At 57.0% G+C, this 11,035-nt stretch overlaps 1 protein-coding gene across 6 annotated transcripts; it reads left to right on the top strand.

The window, feature by feature from the left end:
- Positions 1 to 1,471: 1,471 nt before the first annotated feature.
- LOC127480455 (Krueppel-like factor 15) lies at positions 1,472 to 11,035 on the top strand. Of its 6 annotated transcripts, none has more exons than XM_051808640.1 (4): positions 1,519 to 1,562; positions 2,467 to 2,622; positions 4,068 to 5,008; positions 7,663 to 11,035. In XM_051808640.1, the coding sequence occupies exons 3-4, from the start codon at positions 4,140 to 4,142 to the stop codon at positions 7,838 to 7,840; spliced, it is 1,047 nt and encodes a 348-aa protein (XP_051664600.1). In that variant the 5' UTR covers positions 1,519 to 1,562; positions 2,467 to 2,622; positions 4,068 to 4,139; the 3' UTR covers positions 7,841 to 11,035. The 6 variants fall into 6 exon arrangements, with proteins under 6 accessions (XP_051664603.1, XP_051664600.1, XP_051664598.1 ...); XM_051808638.1 differs by having other exon boundaries at positions 1,529 to 1,562; positions 2,146 to 2,622; XM_051808639.1 differs by having other exon boundaries at positions 1,530 to 1,562; positions 2,149 to 2,622.

Genomic DNA, 11,035 nt, shown 5'->3' with positions numbered 1-11,035 from the left:
CGGGGTCTGTGCTGTGGGCGTGGCCGTCCCGGGGGTGCGGGCGGGATGCGGGGCCGGGATGGGCTGAAGGGCTGGGATTTGGGGTCCGGGGGGGGCTCCGGGCGCCGCCGGGGGTTCGCCGGGGAAGGGACGGGCTCTCCCGCACCTCCTCCCCCCGCACAGCCTCCCGCTGTTCCCGGGGAACATCCCGCTCTCCCCGCCAGGTGCAGTGCAAACCCCGCGCGGGAGTTTCTTCCCGTTTGTTACCCCCGGGGGTTTTTTGTGTAAAGCGCAGCCCTTCGCGTTTCAGCCCTGCAGCATCTCAGTAGGAAGCACCGAAGGATTTTGAGGAGCTGAGATCCTCCCAGTCCTCCTTTAATACTTAAATAAGTGTTATTAATTATGATTAGCAATTATTTAATACTTAAATAAGTATTTAATGCTTTAATAAGTATTATCAGCAGTAACATTAAGGGCTGGGACACGAGGTAAGTGACACCCTGAGGCACAGCAGTGATCAGAGGAACAGCTGTGGAGTGACCTTTCCGTGCACCTTCATTGCTGGATTGGTTTTTTGGTTTGTATTTGTTTGGGTTTTTTTCAACTTTGAAGCCTTGCTCTGGCCCAGGCATTTTGTTCAGGCCCAAAATCTCATGCTCCTCACAAAGCAGAGAGAACTCTGTGTGCCTTGGCTTCACGGGGCTTGTTGGAGAACATGAGAACCACAGAATCACAGATCCCAGGGGCGGCTCCCAGGTGTCCTGTGAGTCCTCTCATGGAATCATTAGGATTAGAAGGGACCTCTGGAGAGCACCCAGTCCAGCCCCCCTGCCCAGGCAGGGTCACCTGGAGCAGGTGACACAGGAACCCATCCAGGTGGGTTTGGAATGTCTCCAGAGAGGGAGACTCCACACCCTTTCTGGGCAGCTGTTCCAATGCTCCGTGGAAGGAAGTTCTGCCTTGTGTTGACGTGGAACTTGTTGTGTTTTAGTTTATGGCTGTTGCTCCTCGTCCTGCCACTGGGCACCACTGAACAGAGCCTGGCACCATCCTGACACCCCCTGGCGATATTTGTATGGATTGACGAGATCCCCTCTCGAGTCTTTGCGGTATTTTAGAGGGGCTCAGCCCACCCTGTCAAAGGCAGTCCAAGGCCATCCTTAGGGACTCCCTCAGGAGCCCACAAACCTGCAACCACACAAGGACAGACCTCACACACCTTACCCGAACCCTACAGCCCCGCCAAAACTGTTTCTCCCGAAAGAACACCTGTATCCCGCTGGATGCCAGCTGCCTGCTGGGACTCGAACTTCTTCTCCAGAAATGTTGGAGAAACCTGGACCGTTTCCAGTATAAATTAACAGGGGAAGGAAACCACGGCAAACTGCGGGATCTCCTCCGGGAGCAGCTCCAGCCGCCCCGGGCAGGGACGGAGCGGGGACACCCCGAGCCCCCGGTGCCCCTCCCGGGGCGGGTGTTCCCGTGCCAATGGGATCGGCGGCCGGAGCCGAGCCCTCTGCGGGGCGGGGCGGGCCGGGAGCCGCCCCCGCCGGGAGATGCGGGACCCGCATGGACCGAGCCGGGTAAGGGGCGCGGGGGGCGCGGGGGGTCCCGCCCTGCAGCGCTCCCGGGGGGCACGGCCGGGGCCGGGGTCGGGGTGGGCTTCGCTCCCCTCGGGGATGAAGCGAGTGGCACAACCAACCTGGGCGTCCCTGGGGGTTTTCCAGGGGCTTCCATCCCCGCCCAGGATGCCCCCGGGTGGGGTTGGGGGCTGCAGGGGGAGCAGACCCCGCTCCCGCCCGCTCGTCCCCGGGCATCGCTTCATCGCGGCGGGGTCGCACCGGCCGCACGTGGCCCCGGCGGTGACCGTGTGGCCGCCGCTGTCCCCGCGTGTGGCACCCGGGCAGGTCACGGGCGCTCGCTCACGTTGCTCGGTCACGGGAGCGGAGCCCTGACCCTCGGCTGCGTTCCCGGCTCCTGCCTGTTGGCCGACCTTGGGCGAAATCGCTTTTTCTCCGTGTGCTCAGGCTGCACATCTGCTGCTTTCAGACGGCACTCGAGTGCTTCTGAGGGGGGTTGGACAACTGTAGGAGTGGAAGTGCCAAGAGAAGCTCGAGAGCCTTGCAGTGTGACCAGAGGGCCACTCAGGGCTCCGTTCTCTTGCAGTAGCTTTGGGGTGACAGCACCGTTGGCATTTTGCAAAATTGCCTTGGGTTGAGAAGGCACTGACACCTGCAACAGGTACCCACTGAGTGTGTTGGCACAGAACATGCCACCAGGTAACACATTTCCCCCTGTCACCGCTCTGTCGGGTGGGGCATCACTAATTGCCCCCACTCAGATGGGAAAATGAGGATCAGAGCACTCCAAGGCTGCACGAGAAATCTGCAGCAGAGCTGGAGATCCTGCTCAGATCTCAGTCCTGAGCCAGCAGCTCAACCACCAGCCCTTCCTGCCCTCTGGTCGTGCTTTTATTCCTGTTGTCAGTTCAACAGAAGGGTTGTACCACACGAGGCTCCTCAGCTGAGGAGTTTATAGTGCAATTCAGTTGTCCTGGGGACGTGCTGGAGGGATGGAGACTTCCTGAGCTGCTCTGCAAGGAGACCTGGTTGGAAAATCAGGTTTTAAGACCTTCTGGAAGAGGTAAACAGAAGTGTTTGGTAGCCAGAGGGGGGAGGCTTTCCCTGCAGAAAGAGAAGCAGAGACCAGAGATCATAAAACTGGAGTGGAGGAAGGAGTGGAGTTGGGTGCTGCCTTGAAGGGGATGGTTCAGAGCAGGAATTTGTGTTGTGCTGAAAATTTGAAGCCTGAAGGCTGAGATTGGCCCAGACACCTTCCTTACCTCGTGTGTGAGCAGGGGCAGCCTCTGCTCACCACGAGCTGCTGATGCAGAGCTGTGAGATGGCTTGGGCAGTGCTGCAAATGCCCCCTGAGCAACGTGGCACCTTGCTCTGGGCAGGTTTCAAACAATGTGGGGGTTATTTTTTTAAGAGTTAGAGCATTTATATCACATCCAGACTGCTTCTCAAAAATTCCCTCTCCCAGCTCTGAGAGCACTGATAACCAGGACTGGCCTGACTGGTTTGCAGCTCTGCAGAAATCTCGTGGACTTGCTCTGGAAAAGGGACTTGGACATAGGTTTTCCTTCCCTTGGAAGCAGGATTTCTGTGTTAAATGTGAATAGCTCCTGATGCCTCGGGCGGTTTGGGTGCTCTGGAGCAGGATGCAGCCTCCAAGCTGACATCTCACAGGGGCAGGGATGGTGTGTGGCTGCTCTGAGGGTGCTCTGGCACCTCACTCACAACCCCCTGAGCCACAGCCAGGGCCTGGGGGGGCCTGGGGTGTTGACTCGTGGAAGACCAGTCACCTCTGGAGACCACACAGGTCTGACCTGGAGACACTGTGCTCCTTCTCCCGTGGTGTTTGTGTCCTCAGGGGCCCTGGGAGCTGACCCCAGACAGGCTGGCTGTGCTGCTCTCCGGAGGTGTGACCGAGTTTGGGCAGACCTGCCTGAACAGGGGCCCTCCCAGCTGACTTGTTCAGGCACTGCTGGCCCTGGCCCCACGGAGTGGGTGAACACTCAGCAGGGCCGCGGGCACTTTGGCAGCAGCACCCTCCGAGCTGTCTGGTTACCTGTGCAGGGAGTGAGCTCGGATCCAGCCAGGCCAGGTCTGTGTCAGGGTGTGGTTGCACCACATTTGCAGTGTGGAGAAGCCAGCACCCTCTCCTGGATCACAATTAACTCGTGGTTGTAAGCCCCAAGTCACCCCCTCCACCACCCAGCAGTGCAGAGCTGCCCTCCGGCGTAGGTGGAAGAGGGATGAAGGGTTTCATTGTGTATTTTTACCTTCATAAACTCCCCAGAGAAGTTTGCTTCTGGGGGGAAATCTGGCTCTTTGCAGCCTGCTGGCACTCTGGAGAGGAAAGTGGTTAGCATGTGGGGTTTTTTTGAGCAACAGACTCTTTAGAAACAAAGGCCACTGACTAGTTCTGATGTTTTCTTTTTCACGCAACAGTCCATTTTATTCAAAGGGTTTTCATGTTTGCTTTTTGAATTTGGAAATAACCTTGGTGGTGTTCCCTTGCAGATGAACAAAGACTTCCCCAGCTGAGCTATTCCAGAGGCTCCTGAGCTACCTCTGTGGGTAGTGAGTCAACAAATGGTCTCTGTGAGCTGCCAGGAGCTGCTGCCCTCCTTGACCAGCCTCGAGAGCTTGACCAGTGCTCTGCAGTGCAGGATGCCACCGTCCCTTCTGCCAGGACATGGCAGTGAGAGGACATCTGGCCCCCCAGAGGGCTTTGGCCACCTCCTGGCAGGCAGCACTAGCCCCGCTGAAGGCGTCCTGCTGTCCAAGGGGGAACAGCCCAAAGCCCAGCTCGCCGTCTGCGAGGCTCAGCTCAGGCTGCCCGACTTCTGCAGCAGCCTCTCCCAGGACTTCATCCCCACCCTGGAGGAGATCGAGGAGTTCCTGAGGGAGAAGGCAGAGTTCCTCAGAGATGAAGGAGGAGGGAGGGACAGCAAGCCCGAGGTCAGCTCGGGTGGCTCTGGGGAACAGCCCGTCTCCGGTGTGCAGGGAGATGCCTCAAGCACTGCTCAGCCTGGAGGGACAGCTGATGGTGGGGACGGGGCAGTGGCTGCTGGGAGCATCCCTGTTGTCCTCCAAATCCAGCCTCTCCAGATGGACAGCCACCCACAGGGTGTCAGGGTGGCCCAGCTGGTCATCAGCCTGCAGGGCCCAAACCTCCCCCTCCTCCCTCCGCTCCAGCCCCCCGTGACCACCGTGGACCAAAAATACGTCAGGATTGCCCCCCTGCCAGTCCCCACGAGGCCTGGGGTGCTGGGGGACGTGCAGGAGGTGGAGGCAGCCCCCGGGCACCAGCAGGGTCCCCCTGCCCTCTCCCGGATCCACAAGTGCTCCCACCCGGGCTGTGACAAGGTGTATTCCAAGAGCTCCCACCTGAAGGCTCATTTCCGTCGGCACACCGGGGAGAAACCCTACACCTGTGCCTGGCCCAACTGTGGCTGGAGGTGAGTGGGGGGCTCTGGGGGGGCAGGGGTCCTTGGAAAAGGCCTGCCAGGGCTTGGGGAGGTGGCAGGAGAGCTCCTGGCTGGTGAAAATCCAGCATAAAATCACCCGTTTTCTTTCCCGAGCAACTTATAGGTGAGAGCTGGAAGGAGACCCGGAGAAGTGAAGCTTGTGGAGTGTTTTGGGTGGTTTTCACTCAGTCCAAAAGTGCTGAAAATCTCCAGCTGGGGACACGTAGCTGATATTCTCCCCAGCACCCCAAATCCTCCTTGAACTGGGTGCCTAAACCCCCTCTGGCAATAGACCTTTTCCAAGTGATGTGTTCATCTTGGAAGCTTTCTGTGTCTAGCTCAGGACAATTTCTGCAGTGGGGGCTCCAAAAATGGCTTCTCCCATTAATACTTATCCAAGGAAACAGGAGTCTCAGTCCTTCCTCAGCAGCCAGTGTGTAATTCTGTGTTTGTTTTGCAACCTTTTGCTTTCTCTTGCTGTTTGCTGCCCTGGCTGCCCGTATCCCTCACACCCCCGTGGGCCTGTGGTGTATCTCCATGTTGCATTTACTTTTGTTTGCTCTGCACATGATGGTGGTGGTTGTTTCCTTTGATCTGTGTTCCCTAAATGAGCCCTGCTCCCTAAATTAACGCTGCTGTTTAATCTGGCTGCACTTCTCTGATTACTGCTCTGCTGGGGTGTTCTCTTCCTGGTGCTGGGTGCCTGTCCCGAGGGGCAGGATGCTCGTACAGCCTTTGGCAGGAAGGGCTGACAGTCCTCAGGTCTTTCCATCAGCAGATCTCCAGGGATATCACACAGAACTGGTGTTGGCAGCTGAGCTTTCCTGGTTTCTTACACAATGTTCTGGCTTTCCCTCTCTGCCTCGTTCCCCTGGATGGTTTTACAGTGTCTGTCTTGGGGTGCTGAAGCCCCAGAAGGTTTGAGACTAATCTGAATTTTGGGGCTCCCTCTTGCTGTCCCTTTGCCCTCAGAAACTGTCCCTCCATTTCAGCTGCAACCACAGCACAGGTTTATCAGCATCAGCTCCTTTTCCAGTCCCAACCAGGAGTGCTGAACCCTCCTGTACCTGTTGCTCAGAGCCTGGGGATTGAGGAGGGGACGGTGGCAACCACACAAGCATCACTTTTCCCTCTGGGGAGGAGGAAAGGGCTGGTGCCAGCCTGTCCAACAGCATCCTGCAGGCTGCTGTGCTGTGCTCTGCTCCCCCTGCACAGCATCAACTGTGCTATCAGATGGACTCACCTGGTTCTCCAGGCTGTGCTCCCTTTTCTAGACATGTCCCTCACTTAAAAATAGATCTGTCCCTTCTCCTGGCCCTGCTCTTCATGGGGGAGCTGAGACCTTGGAACTCTTTTCTCTCCACAAAGCTGGGAAAGAAGTCAGTGGTTCTCCTGGAAGACCTGAGGGTGGCCTTGGGACACGTCTGGTTTCCACAGAGGTTTTTGTGAGCAGCCACAGGATTTCCCAGCCCAGGTGTGAGCCTGAAATCCTCTCACAGGAGTCTGGGGTTGCAGCTGAAGCTCTTTGCTTTGTGCTTTTTTGCGTGGGCACGTTTCAGCCAGATGGAAAAACCCTCCCGTCCTAATGCTCCTGCCATCTGTGCTGGCTCCTCACAGGCAGAGCAGGAGGAAATCCAGCCTGGTCCTGCTCTCCAGCACTGCCCTGACATGCAAAGCCATCCTGGAGCCACTCCAGGCCTTGTGAGACCTTGGGGGTGGCACTCAAAGTACCTGTGACCCACCTGCTGCCCGTGCCCCCAGGGCTGGAGCTGTGTGTGCCAGGTGGAAGGAAGGTGCAGGGGAAATAAGTGGGGACACTTCATGTGGTTAAAGGGACTTTCCAGGCTGTTCATCTGATCTGCTCTGGGTGTGGGAGTTACACAGAGCAGGAGTGTGGACACTGGGTATTCCTGTGGTCCTTGTTCCTGCATCCTCAGAACCAACAGTTGCTTTGGCACAGGAACCTCTGCCCTGTGCTCCAGGCTGGCTGTGTCTGCTTTTCCTCCCTTTTTCTCTGTGTTTAACTCAGCTCCCAGGCAGCTTCCCTCTTCCCAGCTCCCAGTCCAGCCCAAGCTGACGGGGAAAACTCGCTGCCACTGGGAGGAACAAGGGGGATGCTCAAGAGTTTGCAGGGAGAACCCACACCCTCAGAGAAAACAAACCTTCTCTCAACAGCTCGGGGCTGGATGGGGAGTTATAGGAAAGCCTTCCCTCCCAGGCTCCTGGACTGTGTGTCCTCTAGGCATTGCCAGCCTGGGAGGATGCCCCAAAAATCCCTGTCTCACCACGTCTGGCCTCGGGGCTCTCAGCTCCTGCATTTCAGCAAGTTAAAACAAATGAAGGAAGTATGTGGCCAGTGTCCCTAAAGAGCAGTGGAAAGAAATTAAGATCTCAGTGGGTGAATTACTTTCCCCCTTCCTATTTCCAAGCAGGATCCCAAACCCTATTTCCAAACCTGGAGGAGTGTGTTTCGGGAGCTCTGCCCTCCCTGGCAGGTTGGATGGGGCAGAGGAGTGACCTGTCTAGGGTGATCCAGGAGGCTGTGGCAGAGGCAGAGCTCAGCCTCCCCCATGCCAGGGTGCCCATATCCCCTGTGCTGTCCAGCAGGGAAGGCTGGAGCCCACCTCTGTTCCCTTCTCCCGCAGGTTCTCCCGGTCGGACGAGCTCTCCCGTCACAAGCGCTCCCACTCCGGGGTGAAGCCCTACCAATGTGCTGCCTGTGAGAAGAGGTTTGCCCGCAGTGACCATTTAGCCAAACACCTGAAGATCCACCGGGGCCAGCCCTGCAGCCCACGGACACCTCAGGGGGGCAGCAGGAGGTAATTCCTGCTGCTCATCCCTGCCAGGAGGCCCCAGAGCCAAGCAAACCACCAAGGAAGAGGGGGAAATGACTCTTTGCCAAATGATAGGAGAGGCTGTGTCAGCCCTCTGTTCAAGGATGACAATGGTCATGGCCTGTCTCTGGTACTTCTGTCCTTCTCTGAAATACATGTGATGGAAAGTGGAGTTAATCTGGGGTGAGAGAGTGGGGGGGGGGGGGGGAAGTGGGGTTGGGGTGAGACAGCTTGGCAAGATTTGCACACCTTGAGAGACAGAGCAGAGAATGTCCAGCCCAGGGGAGCTTTGGATGTCCCATCCCTGGAAGTGTTCAAGAACAGGCTGGATGGGGATACTGGGAGGTGTCCCTTCCCCTGGCAGAGGGTGAAATGAGGTGGGATTTAAGATCTCTTCTGGCCCAAACCATTTTATGGTTCTATGATTTGTTCTACCTGTGTGTGAGCTCAGCTGGTGGGGTGGCATCCAGGGGAAACTGTGGGTGGATAGGGTCATGAAATCCTTGAATGGTTTGGGTGGGAAGGGACCTTAAAGATCATCTCCTTCCACCCCCTGCCATGGGCAGGGACACCTTCCACTAGCCCAGGTTGCTCCAAGCCCTGTCCAACCTGGCCTCGGACACTTCCAGGGATGGGGCAGCCACAGCTTCTCTGGGCAACCTGTGCCAGGGCCTGCCCACCCTCACAGGGAGGAATTTCTCCCCAATATCCAATCTAAACCTATTCTCTTTCAGTGGGAAGCCATTCCCCCCTGTCCTGTCCCTCCAGTTCCTGGTGAAACGGGGGATGGATGGGGGGTGTTTGCTGTGGGGGCTGAAGCAGACATTGGAAATGGCCTTTCTGGTGTGGTTGAGGTGGTTGTGTTGTCCCCAGATCTGCTTTTCTGTGCTGGTGGTTCTCCATCTGCCTGGCACTGGGCACACTGGAGTCCTCAACGTGTGAAGGGGTGGGAGATGCATCTGTGGAGCTCAGTCCAAGGTGTGCCCTCAAAGGGATCAGGAAAGCAGCCCCAGAAAAGTCCTTTTTAACATGAAAGGAGAGTGCCAAGGAGAGACAGGGATGTGTGAGACCCCAGAAGAGCTGAGAGCCCCTATCAGGGGGGCAGAGCAGCTCCCGGGCTCTGACGTCCCTCTTGTATTTGACTTCTGGTTAATTAAAGGCCAACTCCTCGCTCCTGTGCCAAGTTCCTGAGCTTCTGCAAACATCTGGGAGGGAATTCTGTGCTTGTACAAACACAGAACAAGCGTCAGGAGTTCGAGGCAGGCAGGGTGCCCTTTCCACGTGGCTTTGCCAGCATGTCTCGAGCTGATATTCGGTGCCCTGCAGGCTCTAACTCGGCTGTGCCCCTGCCCTGCTGCTGATACCCCGATGTTCTCCCAGATCAGGGCTTCACGTGCTCGTCTCACGCTGCCCTTGAGCTGCTTTAGGGAGGAATGTTGAGTTGTGCCCAAAACAAGGACTGGGAAATGAGCTGATCCCTATTCCCTGCCCTGGGGAGGGCGGGTTTGTACAGCAGAGAGGTTGTTCTCTGGTCCCTACAGGTGTTTTTTGGTGGTGACTCTGGGGAAGGGAGAAGCTGGAGAGGTGGGGATGGGTATGGTGTCCTTCTCCAAGGGGTGGTAGAAGCATCTCTGGATGAGACACACAAGTTTGGGAAGGAATCCACCCTGGGGATGGTGTCATGTGGCTGGAGATGTGGATGTTGGGGGCTCTTCCAGCTTTGCTGAAGTCACAGCAGTGAAAGAAGGAGCAAGGGAGCTGAAAATCCTTGTTTTGCTCTTAAGCTAGAATATTTAGGGATGCTTATGCTGCCCCTGAAGGAGATGCTGATACAATGGAGATGGATGAAGTAGGGCACTTCCCACCACTGAGGTTCTCTGAGGGTCTCCCTGGTGATCTTGTTTCTCCTGCTGTTTGTCATTCCAGGGGCCACAATTCAGGCCAGGACCTGATGCTCTACAAGCACTAAAGAGAAAGGTCCTCTTCCCCCACACTTTTGGCCCCCACAAACAGCCAGTTTCCCTAAAATCTAACCCCCCCAGGGTGCAGAAACGCTGTTTCCACAGAGGAGAAAGGTAACTAAAGCCGGGGTTTGGATCCTTCTTTGTGGAAACAAACCATCCAGCAGCTGAAGGATGGCTCCTGGCCAGGCTCCAGCCTCAGCCAAGTGGGGAACCTGCTGTGGCTGCAGGAAGAGCCACAGCTAATGGAGCTGCTGTTGTGATTCCAGAGGGCTGGGGTGTTCCCGGGAGAACACCTTCATCGCCGGCTTTCCCAATCCCCAGGTGGCACCAAGGGCTGGAGCCACGCTGCTCACCTGCAGATCCAAGCTTTCCCCAAAGGTCTGGGAGGGCTGGTTTCTTGATCCTGGCTTAAAACTCCCTCACCCTTAGCTCCCAGGTGGGAAGGTGTGGATGGGCTGCAGGGAAAGTCGCTGCCTGCAGCGGGATTTCTGCCCTGGGAGTGTGTGAGACCTGCAGTGCCCGTGCTGGCTGTTTGGGGAGAGCTCTCCCCTCTGGGAAGGGAAGGAGGCTTTCCCAAGGATTAGCTGGAGATCTGGGGCTGCTGTGGGCGCTCCTGGCCTGGTCAAGCATGACCAGATGCCAGCAAGGAACACATCCCAGGTGAGTGTGCTGGGGATGAGCCGGAGCACACAGGTATTCCAGAGCCTATTTTGGGCTGCCTTTTGTTCCAGAGGCTTTTTGCCTGGCAAGGAATTCACTTCATGCCCTCTTTGCTGGAGGGCTCTCTGCAGAGGCCACGTGCCAACATGACTCATGCCCCGTCTCGTGCTTTTCTCTGTCCCCCTTTGCTCTTCTCCCTCGCTCCAGACTCGCTCCCAGCACTCCCTGCTCGCTCTGGACCTGCCCCATCCTGCCTCCCTCTGCTCCCAGCCCAAGGCAACTGGTGAGGCTGCACCCTTCCAAACGGTGGGGCAGGAACAGCCACAGTGTCTCATCCTTAGTCCCAAGCCCTTCTCTGTTCTCCAGAGGGTCCACTCTGCTCCTGGGGTGGAGCTGCTGTGGGACACAGGGCTGGGAGCACTGGCAGTGGGGACTTAACAGCCTGCCCGGTGTGTTCTGCCTTTTCTTTGGAAAAACCACAAAGGGAGAGGAGAGATTTTTATAAAACAACCCACCCTAGATCCCTATCTCTTGTGCAGTGGGTGTTGCAGCCTCACCTG

Source organism: Manacus candei, unplaced genomic scaffold (genome assembly GCF_025592945.1).
Source record: "Manacus candei isolate 608988 ecotype Guabito, Panama unplaced genomic scaffold, ASM2559294v1 h1tg000073l, whole genome shotgun sequence".
NCBI classification, from domain to species: domain Eukaryota; kingdom Metazoa; phylum Chordata; class Aves; order Passeriformes; family Pipridae; genus Manacus; species Manacus candei.
The sequence above is the reverse complement of the archived record's forward strand: the minus strand, read 5'-3'. Positions and strand labels throughout refer to the sequence as shown.